The following is a 20,808-nucleotide window of genomic DNA, read 5'->3' as shown; positions in this document are numbered from 1 at the left end:
GGAGGCAGGGAGGCAATGAAACCAATTAAGTCCTTAATCGAGGGCTTCTTCCCCAAGGCTGCAACTTTCCCATCAACTTATGTGCCCCTGCACTGTGTTAAGAGCCCAGCAATGGATCAGAGATAGCTTTGCAGTGAGAGGTCTGAACTGTGACTCAATTAAGGGCTTATATGCATTTGTCAGCACTAATTCACAAAGGAGCTCCGTCCACAAGCAGTAGGCATGCTCTTTCAACCATGTCATGGAGACTACTGTCTCCACTAATGCTTGCCCTGCTTCAATAGCAGCCATATCTTTCCTATGACGCTGCTGCCACTCACACTGAGGGCTGGAATCACACACACTATAAAGGTCATCAGCGGCCATCTCCATGGGCCATATTGTTTGAACCTTCTGATGCTGAAACCCTGTCACTGTCCCTAATTGGACGGGCCTCCCAGATTCGGCTTCTTAATTGTCCACCTAAGGGAAGATTGCAACCAATTCAGAATTCATTCTAATTGCAAGATCAGCACACTAGCAACAAAATTCATCCTGTTGGCCAAGAAAAGTCCATTTCGCCCACCACATCACTTTTTCATGGACCATGTAGTCATCAATGCTGCCTCACAGCGCCAGGGACCCAGGTTCAATTCTGGCCTTGGGTCACTGTCTGTATGGAGTTTGCACGTTTTCTCCTTGCCTGCATGGGTTTCCTCTGGGTGCTCTGGTTTCCTCCCATAGTCATGATGTGGAGATGCCGGCGTTGGACTGGGGTAAACACAGTAAGAAGTTTAACAACACCAGGTTAAAGTCCAACAGGTTTATTTGGTAGCAAAAGCCACACAAGTTTTCGAGGCTCTAAGCCCCTTCTTCAGGTGAGTGGGAACTCCGTTCACAAACAGAACTTATAAAGACACAGACTCAATTTACATGAATAATGGTTGGAATGCGAATACTTACAACTAATCCAGTCTTTAAGAAACAAAACAATGGGAGTGGAGAGAGCATCAAGACAGGCCAAAAAGATGTGTATTGTCTCCAGACAAGACGTGTGAACGGAGTTCCCACTCACCTGAAGAAGGGGCTTAGAGCCTCGAAAGCTTGTGTGGCTTTTGCTACCAAATAAACCTGTTGGACTTTAACCTGGTGTTGTTAAACTTCTTACTGTGTTCCTCCCATAGTCCAAAGATGTGCAGGTTACGTTGATTGGCCATGCTAATTTATCCCTCAGTATCGGGGATTAGCAGGGTGAATACGTGGGATTACAGGGATATGGTTTGAATACGATTGTTGTTGGTACAATCTCGATGGGCCAAATGACCTATTTCTGCGGGGATTCTATGACGATTCTATGTACTTTCTGCTATATCATGAACTCCAGTCATCCCATTTAATCTCCCCAGGAGAAGTCCTGCAACACTTCTCTCTGCTTACTCAAAATGAAGTCAAACAAAATTCGAGAGTATCTGAATAAAAAACAAATACCTGCAAAGGCTGGAAAATTGCAATCAAGAAAGACCAATTCTCTCTACTCTACCCAAAGTCTGACTTGACCACCTACGTATTTCTAGTAATTTTTGCTTTTTTTCTGGCATATATGACTTTGCATCCTGTATTATTTATCCAACACTAATTGTCTTCCTTGGTAGTTCCCAGTATTTTACAATCACTGTGCACTTAATCTTGCAACTTTCTATTCCAATCAAAAAATAATTAAACATTTCAGTTTAAAGTACAATACCCATAGACAATATTTCTCAGATGTTAAGTCTTTTTGAGGTTTGTTGATTTTAGACTCAAGTCTCCAGCTGGCATTCAACATTCAGGGCAAATAATTTGAATGCATCTGCATTAATATTCTTCACACTACAGAGCTTAAAATGCAAATAAAGTCATAATTGTACAACTCTGCCGACATCACCTCTTGAATATAGATAAGGAAGTCTACTTAGCACACCCTCAGGCGCTTCCTTTCCCATTAAAAATGCAGCACTCCACATGGTAAGCGCCCAACCCCTTTCCTGCTAAAGACAAAAAGTGAAAAACAAACAGAAGCACTGCTGTTCATACCTCAAATTCTTTCACCTTTTCCATTGTAATTAACTGCCGTGATGTGTGGGTTGTGAGAGACTGTTCACAATTACTAATAAGTTTCAGGCAAGGGTGCTGGGGGATAACATCTTCAGTGTAGCTGAGAGGAGAAAAGGTGAGAAATTATGAAACAGTAGTGGAAGGAATAGCTGCTGCCTAAACAGAAACATTTGATGACTCTTGTAGGAAATCATTCCATGCCCTTGTGCCTTAACCTTAACAGTCACTTGCATTTGGATGCAATAGGTGGAAAACTCAAATACAGGACAGTGCAAACACAGGAACATCACAGTCGCACAAAGTATGGAATAATTTCCACAAAGAGACCATAATATTACCCTTCCCTTTCTTGTACTATAATCCAGCTTCTCTCATTATGTCACTTCTATAGCAAAAGTACAATATGAGAATCCTCATTCCCACGTTTCTGTTACAGTCAACTGCAGATTTACACATGCTGGTATACCAACATGTGTATGATTAGACTGCAAGCTCAGAGGTGACATGGTTAGACGAAGGGAAAAATATTTTAACATTCTACATGTAAATACATGGTTGTCAAATAGAGTGAATAATAATAAGAAAACTTTGAGCAAGCAATCAAGAATGTAATTAATATTATAAAATTTTCTTGGGTGAAAAACTTACCACTTGTAACATGTTACAACTGATAGCTCACAATGTATATGTATAAGATCTTTTATCTCACATGTAATTTTAATCCATCTTCCATCAGAAACAAGACTGGGGCAATAAGAATGTAGGATGCGAAGCATTATAAACTCTCTCTACTACATGACTGCTATTGGCTTTATCATTTTTCTGTAAACATTAACAAAATATCATAAAAGAAAATCAGGGCAGCACAGTGTATAGTACTGCTGCCTCACAGCGCCAGGGACCCGGGTTCAATTCTGACCTCGGGTGACAGTCTGTGTGGAGTTTGCACGTTCTCCCTGTGTCTGCATGGGTTTCCTCTGGGTGCTCCAGTTTCTTCCCACAGTCCAAAGATGTGCAGGTTAGGTGGATTGGCCATGCTAAATTGTCCCTTAGAGTCCAAAAATGTGTAGGTTAAGGGGATTAGTGGGGTAAATATGCAGGGTTTCGGGGGATAGGGCAGGGGGGGTGGACCCGTGTAGGATGATCTGTCAGAGTCGGGTCAATTGGCCTCCTGCACTGTAGGGTTTCTATGACTAATACGATGATTTGCCTCACTGATCTTTAGGATAGACTGGGGTGGTGGGTGAACAATCTGCAAAGATCACTATCTTGTGACTCCTGCTGGAAAGCAGATGTCAGGTACCAACACGATCAAGCTCGCTGCAATCTCACATGCAGCCAATAGCCAGCCAACCTTCACATCTAAAGAATGATCACTTAAACAAAGTAACAAAGAATGGTTGATGCCTATGAAACCCTACCCAGGTGCAAGTCACCACCTTCAGGAGAGAAAGACACTGTACCAGAGGGATATCCGACATGGGGCACTGGAGTGGTGTTGCAAGGAAATGTTCAATTGCTCATCAATTCTGCAATGCCATGGGGAATGTGTTGGTATTAAAGGTGCAACAAGTACAAGGTTTTGTAGTCAAGAAGTTTCTAAACCCCCAAACAAATTTCTTAATCACAAATCTTCATTTTAAATGTTGTGTTCCTTTGAAGCATTTTGTAAGGTCTTGGTAAAGCACTAACCTAGAATAACCCAACTTAAAGAAAACACTCCTTTCATTATGGAGATATGCTGTCAAATTTGTTTTGCTTTACAGTTTCCTTTCAACTGTTTGGGCTGCTGTCAGATTGAATCCTGCCGTGCATTCCACCGCAGCCAAGGGTAACCTAATGTGAAGTTAGTTGCATTTGTTTACCTTCTAAGAGGTATCACATTAATAGTAACTTTGGTGGAATTAAACAGGAACAGTAGCCAAATATTCATCACTGCCACAATGATAAAATGCTACAACCATTATATTGTGTGGTAGAAGTTGTAGAATCAGTTCAGGCCATGAACCCATTCAGTGTAAAAATATGCTAAATGACACAAGCGGTGACGTGTCACAAGCTCAAAAATCGTTCCTTAGAACCCCAAACCATTTAAACACAAAATATTGGAAGCATTTAATAAGTCATAAGTATATTCAAAACCATCAATTTGACATTAAAACTTGGCTGAATAAATATTTTTGGGGTAAAGAAGCTGGCCTGAAAAAGTGCATTTGAGTACTAGACAAGTCAGAAAGTCAGTATCTGCAATGCTACCTTTCCGGCCACCCATCTCATATTAATTCGTCAGGTCCAGTGCTCTGTGGTAAAACAGCTCCCTGATTTAAAATTGGGGGGGGGGGGGGGGGGGGAGGGGGGAGAGAAAAAATAGAAACAAATAATACAGGACGGTAGCACAGTGGTTAGCACTGCTGCTTCACAGCTCCAGGGACCTGGGTTCGATTCCCGGCTTGGGTCACTGTCTGTGTGGAGTTTGCACATTCTCCTCGTGTCTGCGTGGGTTTCCTCCGGGTGCTCCGGTTTCCTCCCACAGTCCAAAAAGGTTAGGTTGATTGGCCATGATAAAATTGCCCCTTAATGTCCTGGGATGCGTAGATTAGAGGGATTAGCGGGTAAAATATGTGGGGATATGGGGGTAGGGCCTGGGTGGGATTGTGGTCGGTGCAGACTCGATGGGCCGAATGGCTTCTTTCTGTACTGTAGGGTTTCTATGATTTCTATGACAGTGACCTAAACTCACCCAACAATGTGCAATACATTACCCAATAGGGAGCTGCACTGATGATATCTATTGAGAATTCTGCAAATTAACATAGCCTGTCATCCTTGATAAAGGAGAACAGCACAGAGTTATTACAGCAAAGTGAGACGGAATAAAAATAAAGATTAGATAAGGTCCACTGCAAATCTGACTTTTGTGTGTGTCTATGCAGGGTAACTGCCATTAGGACTTGCACACTACGATCCCCAGTAACCAAGACAGAAAGCAATCATTGCAATCTTATCATTGGCGAGATAAATTCCTCAATGAAGCAGATGAGCAGCTATGACATATAAAACACACATGGATTGTGAATCTACAGATTGCCATACAAAGACAGCAATTTTCTCAATGTACTATCTGGAGAGAAATCGTAAATATAATATTTAGAAAATAGTTTATGATTTCAGTACATATAGTGCACAGAGGACATCGTCCCTCTCTAGATCTTTGCCATGAACACATCAGTTCTCATGGCTGTGAAACCGAATCTTCCTTGCCTGCATCAGTCCAAATAGCAGCATTGGAAGATCTGTAGCAGCTAATCTAATACAGGCTATGAAAATATTTTCATAAATTTATAAGGATTGCGTTTATACAATTCAATCCAGCATTTTCTGATTTGACTGAATTCTTGGTTTGTAGCATCCCCTGCTGGAACTATTTACCCAAGTATACATTTTTTTTTCCAGAGATGAACTAAAAGGTTCAACATAATTATTGTCCTCAGTCAGCAGATGAAAGCAAATCTGAAAATCCATACACCAAGTATAAAATTTTGATGTACTATCCTTATTATGTAACTTTTAACAAATGGAACTAAACCCTAAGTGGGGCTCACCTTCAATGGAGTGGAGCTGAGAGAAACCTAAGGTGCAAATACAGATATTGTTGCAGATAGAATTAACCATCAAAAAAACCATGGAAGGGTAAATGATTTCCTGTGCATTATACCTAGGAACATGGAATACAAAAGTAAGGAGCTGACAGCGAATCAACGTGACTTAGGGTACAGTCACAATATCATGTGTGCTGTTTTGGGCACGCCATTGCAAAAGAATATTAGAGCCCTGGACAAAAGTGCAACATTGATTTGCTAGTTGATAACTATGATGAAAGGGCAGACTTATAATAATACATCCACAAAATGCCAAACTTTTATCCACAGGAGCAGAGGGTTAACACATGGGGAAAACTAACAGAAGTAAAAAGGAAAGGATATGGTGAGGATAAATAGGCAAAGGTTATTTCCAACAATGAATTGGTAACAAGGGGGCATAAATTTACGACTAGTACTTTCAGAGCTAGGGCTTTCCCAGTCTTTCACCACTTGAAGCACCACCTCTGTAAAATCAGCAGCTTGAATGGATATCAAGCAGCCATTGGAAGCTGAGGTAAGATAAAAACAAGAGTTCAGCAGGAACATAGGACTCAATGGGATATATTTTGACCTTTAGAAACCAAGTACAGAGCATGCTAAACAGGCTCCCAGGATTGAGGCCTGAAAGTCAGACTGCGATGGCCAGTAACAGTTGCAGTGGAGTGCAGCTGGGCCTTTTTGGTTCCATCACCTCACCTGCACAGCATCACGCAGGCTCTGACCAGTTCAGACCTTAAATGGTAATCTGGGTCCTATTTACATGAAAGGACCCACAACCTATATCTTAAAAGAAGCTTATCTCTGAAACAATGGTCGCTTTTAACACCCTGCACTAGATCCCTTACAACATGCAGCAGGCCACTTTTGTGTTCTTAAAGGGGACCATAGGCCCACCAATGCCATTTTGAGTCCTTTACAGTTAACATCAGGTGAATGCAGTCTAAATCATCCCCAATTTAATTTGGCTTGGTTCAAGGGTCCGCTTAAACACTGCCTCCTGTTAGTATGCCACTGAATGATATGAAAACTATAGTTCCAGGTGACACTGCCACGGAAGGATTTCACTGTCAAAAATTAAAAAGACAATGGTGATCATTCATTATCAATTTCTGCAGAGACAGCAAGTATGAGACGAAGCAAGTTCATTTTAAGCCAAAATTCATACATAAACCTTGATCTATGGATATGACTTTTTTATATGTGGCTGAAGTGAAAGGCGGTGCAAGAATTTGCATGTCACACAAGATTTCCTTTTGCATTTGTGAGCTTCAATGTTATTTGATGTTTTGGCTGCGTTGCTTCAGCCAGATAGTTCTTGATGATATTTCCTCATGCTATAGCCCTGCATCATATCATTCACAGGTACATTATGACCTGAAGTTTATTATTTGCAGCTTCCTTGCAAGCAAATATTTCCGAAATAATTGAACAATCATTTTTATACACAATTTCTAAAATGATAATAAGCAACATCTCAGCAATACTCGTGTACTTAAATCTGATAGGCCCATATTAGATATCACTTTATATGGCTCTATTAGGTATAGGGAAAGTATACTCCAATTTCAACATGTATAACATCAGAAAGTAGTCTCAAACCCATCTTGACTTACAAAACAAAACATTGCAATTAATTTTTTTTGAAAGCCAAGTGTAATAAAAAGGATATATCTCAGGGCCATCGCTTGGTATGATAAATATCACCACTTGTGAGGTAAACTCTTAAATATCTCCAGTCAGCAGTTATCCATTTAACTGCACTGGTAGAGATATTTCTCATGTTACATGGCTGGCTCCAAAGGATCCCCCATTTGTAACATTTGATCGAATGAAACATATTGTCTTTGAGCAGTAATCAGCAATGAGACAGTTCAAAAGTAATTAACTGAAAGCTTGATTTCATGAAATGTTTCGCTCTGTAACTGAAAGCATATCCTCTCTTTAGTACACTTGATGCTGGTTTGTTTCCAAAGGAAATATCTTTATTCATGAGCTTTTGAAAATGCAAAAAAATGTTAGTACTTTGCACATTGCGCTGCATGGGACAGTAACATATGAACCTGATAAGATCTAGAAAGTATGAGCAATGTTGTAAACATTACAGTAATACTGGACTGTTAATTTTACTTGCGAAAGCTTCCCGTTAATATGTTTCTTGTTGGAGTATTATTAACATATCAGAAGCAGGTGGGAGAGCACTGCTGTGAACAGTTCCACTTGAAAAACCCAACTGAACATTGAATAGCATCTAATTAGTCTAAGCATGAACAGCGCACCGTAAATAAGTAGGAGGAAATTCTATTGTGCTTCAGATCCATGTAAAGTGATACCTAATAGGGCCTTTCAAACTTTAATAATGACCTTTTCAAACTGCAAAGTGAAGTGCGTATAGTATCAGAGCAGCAATAATCGACACCAAAATTTAAATACATTTCTAAATATACATTTCCACAATGTACAGTTTAGAGTTTGCTACAAACTGGTGCATAGGTTCAGACAGTAAAGCTCAAGCTAACATCACCCGAATCCCACAAGGAATTTTGCATAATGGAAACAATCTCCAATCTTTATGAGGTATACAGCCACGATTTATTAAATATAAGGGAGATAGTGGCCTAGTGGTAATGTCACTGGACTGGTATTCCAAAGGTCCAGGCTAATGCCTTATGGACAAGGATTTAAATGCCGCAATAGCAGCTGGTAGAAATTAAATTCAGTTAATAAATCTAAAGTTATAAAGCCGGTCTTACTGACCATGACAACTATCATTGATTGTCGTTAAAAACCCTTGTGGTTCACTACTGTTCTTTAACAAAGGAACTCTGCCATTGAGTCCAGACCCACAGTAATTTGGTTGACTCTTAACTGCCCTCTGAAACAGCCTAGCAAGCCACTCAGTTCAAGGACAATTAGGGGTGGACATCTAATGTTGGCCTTGCTAGTGACACCCACATCCCACAAAAGAATAAGAGGAATATATGATTTTGTTCTTTTTTCCCAAAGAATTGTGTTTATGTCAATGCAGAGGACGATGTGAAGGAACAGATGTGTTACTGTGTTTTATGATTTCAACAAGAATATTAGGTTTCCCTTGACTGCATCTACCAGGAAATGTCATACCTACTATATACTATGAAATACTGACATTTCAATTGTACAGTCACATGGGCCAATTTAGTAGCTTTCCCCCTGCTTCCAACTATTAGTTTCATTGAATGAGTTTTTACTGAATAACACTATTATTTGACGATATTGTATTCTCTTGCTATTGACTTAACTCCTCTTCCTGGCAATTGTCTGAAATTAAACTAATCTGTTCACCACTTTAGACCACCTATTTCCACTTCCAGAATATTGCACTATTTCACCCCTCGCTCAGCTCATCTGCTGCTGAAACCCTCATTCACACATGTTACCCCTAGATTCAACTATTCCAATGCATCCCTGGCTGGTCTCCCACTTTCTACCCTCCATAAACTTGAGTTCATCAAAAGCTCTGCTGCCTAGGTCTTAACTTGCATCAAGTTCTATTTACCTTTCACTTGTGTTCGCTTATCTTCACAACCTCCCAGTCAAGCAACATCTTGGTTTTAAAATTCTCACCCTTATTTTCAAATCCATCCATGGTCTTGCCTGTTCCCAATCTCTGTAATTTCTTCCAGCCCCACAATCCTCCAAAATATCTGAGCTCCTCTAATTCCAGCCTCTAAAGCATTTTAATTGCTCTACATTTGTGGATGTGCTTTCAGTGGCCTGGGCCTAAGCTCTGAATACCCTCCCTACACCTCCCTCTCTGCCTCTCTTTCCTCCTTTAAGACACTATTTAAAATCCAATATCTTCTGAGGGGAGACAGTGGTGATGTTACTAGGCTAGTAATTCAGAGATCGAGACGAATGCTCTATAGACATGGGTTCAAACCCACCATGGCAGCTAGTGGAATTTAAATTCATTAAAAAATCTGGAATATAAAAGTTCATCATCAATGATGGTAGCCACGATAACCATCAACGATTGTTGTAAAAAATCATCTCGCTCACTAATGTTCTTTAAGGGTATAAAAATAAACAGAAACTTACTCGAGTTTATATACAGGTAGCCAGTAAACCAGACGACCATTCATAAGATCCTTCCATGGTCTGGCCTACATGTGACTCCAGACCTTAACAGTATGGTTGACTGTCCTCTGAAATGGCCTAGGACACCACACAGCTTAAGGGCAAATATGGATGGGAATTGTCAGTGACACCTACATCCCATGTAATAAGAAAAAGATATGGCTTGGTGTCATATGTTTTTTTTCGATATTCCTGTGAAGCACCTTGGGACATTTTATACATTAAAGGCATTATATAAATTGCAAGATTGTTGTTGCTCAAACAATTAAATGAATCTGTGTATAAGAACATCACTGTGTATAAGAATATCAATACAATATTTAATTGATTTTTGGGGATGTGGGTTCACAGGTATGATCCCCTATGTGTCGAACTCTCGAGCACTATTTCAAGCCAAGCCCTGGATGGGAGTATTTTTGATATCAAGTCTTCCTGGGAAGTGTTTTTTTTTAAATTTCCAAATAGCAAAAAAGAGGAACTATGATACACTTTTGACAATCCAAAAACAATCTCTTGGAGGATACTCGCTATTCCATATACTTCTTCAATAAAAAAAGCAAAATTCAAAAAAACTCAACAAAGTAATCCCAAGCAAGTGTCCTTTATACCTTCATACTTAAGAAGGTAGAATAGTAGCACTAAAATGTGCCAACAACAATTCACTACAAGTCAAATACCAGATTTGTTATTACATGATATTGGAAAGTTCAGAAATAAAACAATATATTTTGAGAAAGTATAAAAATAAACAGAAACTTACTCGAGTTTATATACAGGTAGCCAGTAAACCAGACGACCATTCATAACCAGGTTTTCTGCAGCAAGGTTTAGCAGGTCGATGAAAATGTCACTCAGATGATAACTCATGGAGACTGGAACATGGCTTTCGATACTGAAAAGTAATAAAAACAAATCCAATCATTCCTCAGATGAGGTAAATTTTATTTTCTATGATGAGTACATAACTTTTAATTGATTTGTTTCTTATTTAGTTCTTGAATGCCTCAATTTCTTCCCCCTCGCTTTTAAAGTAGGCACATGGAGACCAAATTAATTTTTTCAACGTCAGATAGGAGAAAGGTACATTTTTCACCTTAATTGCCTAGTTAAAAGAAAAATTGACAGAACTGACGGCTTTGAGGTGTGCGACCCTAAAAATGTTACTTTCTTTGTGGTGGAGAAAAATAGAAGCCAACGAGGCAACTACGAAAATTATCCTTTAATGCTTCACGAGCATCTGGTAAGTACTTAACCGGTTTAAATGTCAAGGGTGAAAGAAAGCAGCCTTAGTGAAAATGCAGGGGAGGTAAAAAAGCGCAATGTCTTTTGATACCGGCTTGATACTAAGGTTCCAAACATCAGAGGTTAACCCGAGGTGACAGTCTGGGAGGTTGATAGAGTCGAAGCTGGAGGCATGTAGGTGTTTGTGGGAGCCAGAGTGGATGGCTTCAGTTTTACTGATATCTAGCTGGAGGAGGTTTGAACTCTGCTGTACAGCCACTGCCTGGTGTAATGCCTGCTGTGAATCGTGTGTCACCTAAACCCTCTGCACTTTTCTGAGATCGTCTCTTATCTCCCTGCTCCACTGCAATGTACCCATTAATGACCACTTCACCATGCCTACTGACAAAAAAAACTGCTTTTCGATGTTCATTCTTATTTTAAATCGGTGGTGGTGACATTTCAAAATCTGTCCTTTCATTGCTCAAAGCAGGTCTAACCTGTGGTAAAATACTCACTTTTGATTTAACTGTACAGATACAGAATGCTGCCCAAGTTAATCTTTAACCTTAGCAGCCAAAAAAGGGAGAGACTCACACTTTTCCACCCTGTAGGGTCCACTTTCAAAGGGCTTAGAATATTTAAATCACTATATTAATAGAAGTCTGTAGTCTATTAGTGATTCTGTCAATATTCAACCACTTCTTAATGACATCTATGTTTTCCAAAATTTTGGTCTATAGAATTAACATTTCGCCCTTTAAATAAACAACTACTCATTTATATGATCACAGCACAATAATGCTATTAATAATATTTAACAGGTTAATATGGTCCATTAGTCTGAAAAGAGCAAGTGATTAGAAGAGAGCTTTGGAGTCCAGATAATATCATGTTAGCAACTTTGGCATGTTAAAAACAATTTAAAATCTGAGACTTTTAAAAAATTACAGATATGTTCTACTTGCTTCTAACAATTTTGGAGATTTCTCCATGAGAGTTTTAACAGAGTTTACATCTTCAGTTAGAGCCATCAATGTGGCTTCTGAATTTAATCATGTGTCTGTACAGTGTGCAGTATGAAGAATGGATATTTTATAACATGCTACAAAGATAAAATACCCATGTAAATATTAGAAGTATTTGTAGTTTGTAAAGAGACATAGAATATTGACTTGCAGAACAACCTGAAAGGAAATTATGAATGCAATGAAATAAAAGAAACTCTAACAGGATGTTTAAATTAAGATCATCTGGCAATCATTTCCACTTTATTTTTGGGGGTGGGTTGAACTGATTGATCAAAGTGAGGAATGTTAGTCCTGAGGAATAGAAAATTAATGGTTTCTATTAGCAAGAGAGTCATTCACGAGATAAACGCCAATAAGGAAGGTCATTCAGTGCCTCCTGGTCCATTCATTCAGAAAGATCCTTCTCTTTCCCAATGAGGCATCGAATTGTTTTTTAATTCCAGAGATCTCACATCCACTACTCTACCCAGAAATCTGTATTAATCACACAGGGAACGTCCTGCTTTCTTGTGTTCACGGTTTGGGTTTGTAATTCATTCAGGAAATTTTTTTTTTTGGATGAACACTTCCCATAAAAATTGGCAGTTTTAAGTACCTCCATCGCCTCTCTGTCTCTTCCTTTTGAAGCTGAAGGGTCCAAGTTTCCCCAGTCTTACTTCAAAACATTGACACAAGGGATCAGCCTCCTGGCTCTTTTCTGTATTGCCTCCAGCACCTGAATATCTCTTGTGTCACAGTGACCGGAATGGTTCACAGTATTCAAGTTGTGGTTTGACTAACACACTATAGAGATTCTAGCCTTTCAGGGGTACCGTTCAGCATTCTATATGCTTTACTGATGGCTGTTTTCAAGCAGTAAAACACATCAACAATCAATTCTGAGCCTCTAGACCACTTTCAAATATAGCTTTAGATATTTCAACAACATTTGTGGAGTACACGTATTCATTTCTTCCAAATGAAAGGAACAAAAAAAACTCCACCTTACCCTTTCCCTGCACTTTTTTTGAGATTGTATTTAGCAGAGAGACAATATTTGTGCTGTAAGCAGAGATAAATGGTGCCACCTAGGGGTTGAACTTGACATCTTGAAGCATATAACTAGAAAGAAAGAAGCCAGCAAGATGTGACCCGAGATCCAGAATGGGAAGCCCACTCCATTCCTTTGTCCAGGCCTCATTTATCATCCATCCGTTCAACTGGTCATCCACAACAGGAATTCAAAGGCAGATTGCCAGTTGCTGGCCTGTGGCGGTCAGCTGCCTAGAGGCCATCATGATGTGGAGATGCCGGCGTTGGACTGGGGTAAACACAGTAAGAAGTCTCACAACACCAGGTTAAAGTCCAACAGGTTTATTTGATAGCAAAAGCCACTAGCACTAGAGGCCATCAGTCAGCTTAGTTTAGAAGATTTTCTGGAAAGGGAGGGTGGGAGAAATCCAAACTCCTTTTGTGGTGTCTGGAGTAGCACTCCTGCTCCTTCTGCTTCCATAGAGATAAATTTTTAACTTTCCTTACAGAGTCTGTGCCGTGGACACCATGCGCAGTGGGCAGTTAAAATAGCGTCAGTATCCTTTCTACCTGATAGGATCCCAATTAGCATGTATTTATGGAGCAATGTCTCAATTGTCCAAGAGAACAGCAACGATAAAATAACCATAGGACTGAAACGAGTAATAAGAATACTTCTAGGAGTTTAATTTCCTTTTGGCCCCATTTCTGCCAAGCAACGGGAAATTCAAATTCTCCTCCGTGTCTCATGATTCAGAATGTATTCAAGTTGCTGAGTTCTTAAACATGAAAGACTATCTGAGGAGAGAGCTTTCTGTTTGAAGTATTCACCCAACCCCTGCTTCCCCAATTTCTATCTGCAAAAAAGGAAAAATGGCAACATATCTAAGTTAACCTTTGAAAAAAGAATCTTCCTTCAACAGTGCCGGAACTTCCCTCCCTTTTAACGTTTTAATTGGCTAGTTGCAGCAACTAACCTGGAACATTTTAATATACTGTCCTTTTAACCTGCCTATAAGGTTGGCACAGTAAGAAGTTTAGCAACACCAGGTTAAAGTCCAACAGGTTTATTTGGTAGCAAAAGCCACAAGCTTTCAGAGCCTCTGTAAGGCTCCAAAAGCTTGTGGCTTTTGCTACCAAATAAACCTGTTGGACTTTAACCTGGTGTTGTTAAACTTCTTACTGTGTTTACCCCAGTCCAACGCCGGCATCTCCACATTATAAGGTTGGCCCCAGAAAAACACACAACTGAGCATTGCTACATACACAACCACTACCAGCAGCAAATTCACTCTAAATCATCTCCTAGACCATTCTTACGTGTCTGCATTTAGTAAAGCAAAGGGAACCATATGAGGACATCGATCAGACAGCAACTGATGAAGAAAGGAAACCAAATTGCTATATCGCCATGAGGCTGCTTGAAAATATTTTACCATGGCTGTGATTCTCCTAAATAGGGACCAAGTGCCCAAGCCAGTGGGAAAGCTGGAGGATCTAGCAGCGTCTATCAGGTAGGTGCTAATGAATGCATCGTGGACAGCCCGCCAGCCAGCCCCACTGTTCCGAGACCGGGCCGTCATTTTTAAATGGCAGCCCGATCTCTGCTCTCGGAGACAGCATCCCGCCCCCAACAAAAAAATAAATGATGGCTCCCACACTAACCAGGGGAGCACCACCAACCGCTCACCAAAGATCTTCCACTCCTATCATGCAGGCATGAGGGTGACCCAACCCCCTACACCCTGACTCAGCATTCAGGCTCCCTTCCCCCTAAGACCTCCCACTCAGCCCCTCTTCTCCTTCAGACTCCCCTCCCCCCCCCCCACCCCACCACTCCCACTCAAGCCCCCTTTCCCCATCAGATCCCTCACTCAGTGCCCTGGCACTGACACCCTGGCCTTGTGCCTTGGGCCCAGTGGGGCCTCAAGGAGGTAGGTCCAGTGCCCATTTGTCCCTCTGCTGATACCAGGCTGCAGAGGAAGTGTCCTTCAAGGGTGCTGGGGATTGGGTGGGCTCAGGCAGGGGGCGACTCTCCGCCAGGATAGGAGTGTTGTGGCTGGACGATCCCTTCTCGCCCTGGCAGACCTAAGGATCACCCCTGGCAAGGTGATTTCAGGCAGCCCTATGATCAATATTTGCATTCCTGCCTGTCGGCTGTGCTAATTCTGAAGTTGCCTCGTTACTTTAATCCCCATGCCCACTTTTGCGCCGATGTCCGATTCTCCTGGCGATTGTGATTACGATCGGAGTGAGCGGGCCCAGAAATTCCCCCCATAAGGTAGCAATCGATTTGTAAAATAATTTCAAAGCTCCAAATATTTCCAAAACCGTTGTCCTATAATGTTACCTAAAATTGCTAAGCTGTTAGTATTTGCTGCATCCAGAGGTGTTTTTAATTGTTCAAATCAAATTAATACTTACTATTCTTCTGTTGGTTTTAAAATTTCTTTCTGCGATCCTGTTTTCCTTGTGGATTCCCTTATACCATATGGAGCTAGAAAAAAACCAATTTGACAAAAAGACTAAACAAAAGGGATCTTTTGCATCTCAACAATTAAGGCGACTCGCATTGTTTTCTTTTATATTCAATTCCTGGGTCATGTTGACACAATTAACCATGGAATGATTTCTGGGCACAGGTGAAGCTTAAACATAAGCACACTTTAAACCACAAATTAGTCAGCATGAGGAGATTTTACAAGCTGTTACAGCAGAAAAACATGTCCAAGGAACTCTTCAATATTTTAAAAGATTGTGTTTTGTTTTTTCCCAAATGACAGTATAAAATATTCACCAAATGGGCCCAATCTCTTTTCAAAGACAAACTGACTCATATGAAGAATAATAGTGAATTATACGTATAGTAATCATATACATTAGAGCAGTAACTACACTCTAATGTACTTCACTGGCTGTAAAACATCTTGTGATGTCCTGACTGCTTTGCAAAATACCTTTTTTCTTTATGATACAACATTCACAAAAACCCATTTGTACTTTTTGCATAGGTAATTGTAGTCAATAATAATAGTCAATTGTACTGATCTGATGCATGTTGCACAAGAATATGCTCTATTCATTGTTCTCAGAATTTCTCCGCCCTGTTTTAATGCTACTCATCGCAAAACAAGGCCAGAAGGTGGGAAACCTACAATACCCTGCACAGAAACCTTGAGCTCAAATCGAACACTGGCTCGAGCTGGTGAGCAACGTTGTTGGGAAGCTGCAAAGTGTTGATCCTGCAGTTAAAACAAAATGCAAAATATGCTGCTCAGTCTCTTCTCCCCTTCACCATTCTTCAGTATCAACTTACGATCTGTGATAATTGCATTGAACAATTTCCCTCTCCTCCAAATATTTTTTGATGCATCAGAAACAAGCACATCAACATAGAATTCCTCCAAGCCATACTGGCGAAGGTTTGCCCGGATGTTCTCATCTGGTCCTCTCCATTTCTGGTTCTTCCTGCTGGCCTTCCCTGCAGAAATACAGATTGGTTGACAGTAATCACTCCATCGTAATTAAACTGACCTTTAGTTCAGAATACACAAATTCTACTCTGTAACTAACAGAAGTGAAATTACTTTTATCTTATTCTTTACACTTTATTACATTGACTTCTCCCAATGTTTCTTTTTCATACTTCTACTCTCCACTTTCATATTTTATGCTCCTTTCATGTGTTTTCTATTTAGTCCTATCACTTGCCTTTCCTCTTTGCTCTTACAATGTTTTCAACCCCCACTCCTGCCATTCATCCCCAAGAGCACTTACTTCAATTTGTAACATTAACTCCCAGCCCCAATGTCTGCATATTTTGTAACTTCCAGGCTTGCTTATTCCAACGTTCTCCTTTCTGGCCTCCAATCCTCCATATACTCCAACATGTCCAAACTAAAACTGCCTTATTCTGTCTCATCAAGTCCCACTGACCCCATTGCCCCCAAACTCATTGACCTAGAGTGTCCCCCAACATGTTAAACATCAGCTCATCTTCAGATTCCTGCACTGCACAGCCCTTTGCAACCTTTACCAATTGTTCTTCATACCCTTTGCCCTTCTGAATCTTGTCATATTATAGAGGAGATGGTGGCATGGTGTAATGTCACCGGGCTAGTAACACAGAGGCCCAGGCTAATGCTCGAGGGACATGGGTTCAAATCCAGCCGTGATGGCTGGTGGAATTTAAATTCAATTAATGAAATCTGGAACTGAAAGCTAGTGACCATGAAACCACCATCGATTGTTGTAAAAACTCATCTGGTTCACCAATGTCCTTTAGGGAAGAAAACCTGCCACTATTACCTGGTCTGACCTACATGTGATTCTTCACCGTCCTCTGAAATGGTCTCAGTTTAGCCACTATTACGGATGGGCAACAAATGTTGGTTTTGCCAGCGACGCTCATGTCCCACGGAAGAAAGAAGTCCATGTCATTTTTCATTTTATTGTACTATACTATAAAACTTACCACTGTCTTTATCCCAGACCTGCCTTCGTGAAACCCCTTCACCTCTCCATTCCTCTCCCACTCTTTTAAAACAGAAAAGCTCTCAGGATGTTCTACAAAGCCTTAAAAGCAAGTAAACACTTGCTAAATGCAAGCAAATTTGCAGACTGCAGGATCACACGAACAGAAATCAGATGAATAACAGTTCATCCGTTCTGACGCAAGTGGTTGCAGAATAAATATAGAACAAAACACTAGGAAATTTTCTCTACTCTTTTGTGAATTCTGCCACTGGATTTTTTTTACATCCTTCAGAGCCTGCAGATGGAGCCTTGGTTCACACTTCAACCAAAATACAGCACCTCTAACAATGCAGCACTCCCTCCGTACACCACTGGAAATAAAATACACAATCCAGCCTAAAACAAGCCCTGAAGTGCAGTTTTAACCTTCTAAATCAAAGGTAAGAGTGTACCACTGAACTAAACCTTAACAATACTTTATCAACCTAGCTTTCAATCACCCACCCTAATCTCTCTCACCATAGCTTGATGTCCGTTGACCAACTTATTTCCATGAATTCTTTGGGACTTTTGTTTAACTGTTAATGATGCTATGTAAATGGAAGGTCTTGTTTCCTTTAACAGAATATGTATATCTAACTCAAATGTTAACCAACTGAAGTGAACTTAAAGGGGGAAAAGTTTTATCAGTGATTTTGTTTTAAAGAAACACCAATTTCCCCAGCAAAGCTAAAGAAGTAAATCTTCTCCAACTTACTTTTAACCAAGAAAATATTTCTTCATTAACAAAGCAAAACTTTATGAAAGGGTTTGGTTGTTTTCTCGTGTGGTTACTTACCACGCCCATGAATAATGTTATAGTCAATGTCAGTCCCGCATACATATGCTCCAAAATGAGCACAAGCTACAAGGAGACTACCTAGAAAAAACAAGATATGATCACATAAATATGAACTGCTGTATCAGGACATTCAACTATGAATATAATACTGCAAGGAATTTATATAGGATTACTAGCCTGAAGCTCTGCGGGGGTTTTCCCATCTCAAACAGGAACATTGACAGGAGACAGCAGGCATGCCCCACCCACTTCCCCATCAGAAAACCAGCTGAAAATGACTATTCACTTTGACTGTCCCCCAGTCTTGACATTTGAAAACAGATCTGTATGATTTAGTTTCACAACTGAACAGATGGAAATGGCTTGTCCCAGGTCAACTGGACTGTAGTGCCCCAACCTTGGGTAGTGGAGCACAGCTTTGTTGACATGCGCAGTATCCTGTCGCAAACAACAGGATCTATCTGAAGAAAATAACTTTCCCATAAGTAGGAAAATCATTGACCTGGATATCACAATAGGAATAACAGTGAAAGCAACAGTTTGCTTCATGTATGAGGACACCTAGATCCCGCTACAATGCATCATTCTGCATGTCTCTCTCCATTTAAATGATATTATGCTTTTCTATTTTTGGTGGGAGGTATCACAAAAGGTTAACATGGAGGTACGTCAAATAGTTAGGCAGGAAAATTTTTATTGCAAGAGGGATGGGATATTAAAGTAAGGAGGCTTTGCTACAATTGTACAGGGCATTGGTGAAATCTCATCCAGAGTACTGCATACAATTTTGGTCTGAGGACTGATATAATCGCATTGGAGGCAGTTCAGAGCATGTTGATCAGGCTGATTCCTGGAATGAAGGGACAGGTTGAACCAGTACTCATAGAAATTCAGAAGAATACAAGGTTCTCATATTGAATCACATAAAACTCTGAAGGTGAATGACAGGGTAGATGCTAAGAGAATGCTTCTTCTCGTGGGGCAACCTAAAACTAGAGGGTAGAGTTTCAAAATAAGGGGTCTCGCACTTAACAAGGAGGAATTCCTTCTCTCAGAGGGTTGTTCACCTATGGAATTCTTGGGGGGGGAATCAGGTAGCAAAGTGGAATTAAAGCCTCATTCAAATTAATAATGTGGAATTGTGGAGCAGGCTGAAGGGTCAAAATGGCCTATTCATGCTCCTATTCCTTATGTTCTTATATTATGTTCTTATCAGTGTTCACCATTATTAGAGTAAATCAGGCAGCAACTTGCAGTGTCAGCACATGCACAGTTAAAGGTGGAAATCAGGAAGCTTGCCCCGTTCCTCCACAGGCTTCACTACACTGATGCCTCACAGAGAGATCTGGCATTAAAACACACACAAAGCTTGCATTTACGAGCTGCCCACTAAACGTGCCAGAAAAAGAAAGAGCTTGTCCATTCAAGCACAAGTGATTTTTAACAGCATGGTAAGTCGTAACTACTGCCAAGCAATCTATTGGTCACTGAAAAGAAAGTTTTAAAATTGTGGAGTCCTATTCCTTCAGATATTAATTACTGTTGGGGATTCAACAAAATTAAAAATAATAAAATTTTACTTTTTCTGTCTCCTTATTTTGACTCCCATCTTTTTTTCACCCTATTTATTTCACTTTCTGTGCATGATTCAACATTGAATTAACATTCTAGCTTACATCTCTTGGTTTAAACTCTGCAGGCCTCAATAAGGATTCTTCAGTTTGTTTGGTTGAGAAGACACACCATTGCTTGTTTTGTTCACACAAGTTCCAGATCCCCAATGGAGGATGCTGTGTTGTTTTAACTGTCTGATACTGCAAATTCCAGTATTAGAACCCACAGAAATTCTATGGTAAAGCATAAGCATAGGGAAATGTGCGATGTTCATTCACAGCTAACTGCAAAGTCCAAGTCTTTAGGTCAACAACTATTGCTAAGGTACTTAAAAAGATGTAAACATAATGCCAATCATATAAATTATAAAGGCAAAGGAAAAAATCCAATCCAGGCTATCCATAAAATATGTTTTAAACACACCCAAGTAAGGCGAACACAAAAATTAATTTGAAAACATGCTAAGTCCTTAAAGAACTAACGTAAAATGCATTGTTTTAGAAAATAACAGATAGGAACCTGAAATTAAACTAAATTGCATCCATCAGAAACAAATGCAAAAAAATTTAAACAATCACAACAATTTTACGACAAGAGAAAAGGGTGCTGATGGATTGACTGAAGCATTGCCATGGAAAAAGTGTTGGAGGAATATAAGCTCTTCAAATTTCCAGGTAATTCAAAAAAGACACTAGGCTTGAACATATTCCTTCTGTTTACAGAGAAGAGGTTCTGCCATATATGAATGTATGTGACTTGTAGTGAGCGTAAATGAGCAACACTA

At 40.1% G+C, this 20,808-nt stretch overlaps 1 protein-coding gene across 2 annotated transcripts in view; it reads right to left on the bottom strand.

Annotated features, from left to right (window-relative positions):
* trmt11 (tRNA methyltransferase 11) overlaps positions 1–20,808 on the bottom strand; it is a 72,600-nt gene that overhangs the window by 33,863 nt on the left and 17,929 nt on the right. For both annotated transcript variants that reach the window (XM_078213711.1, XM_078213712.1), the window contains exons 8-12: positions 18,408–18,488; positions 16,410–16,574; positions 15,518–15,590; positions 10,591–10,722; positions 2,053–2,173 (exon numbers count right to left, since the gene is read on the bottom strand). In XM_078213711.1, coding sequence (XP_078069837.1) covers positions 2,053–2,173; positions 10,591–10,722; positions 15,518–15,590; positions 16,410–16,574; positions 18,408–18,488 — 572 coding nt within the window. The remainder of the gene's footprint in view (positions 1–2,052; positions 2,174–10,590; positions 10,723–15,517; positions 15,591–16,409; positions 16,575–18,407; positions 18,489–20,808) is intronic.

Source organism: Mustelus asterias, chromosome 5, assembly GCF_964213995.1.
Source record: "Mustelus asterias chromosome 5, sMusAst1.hap1.1, whole genome shotgun sequence".
Lineage (NCBI taxonomy): Eukaryota > Metazoa > Chordata > Chondrichthyes > Carcharhiniformes > Triakidae > Mustelus > Mustelus asterias.
Note: the sequence above shows the minus strand (reverse complement) of the source record. Positions and strands in the feature narration are given on the sequence as shown.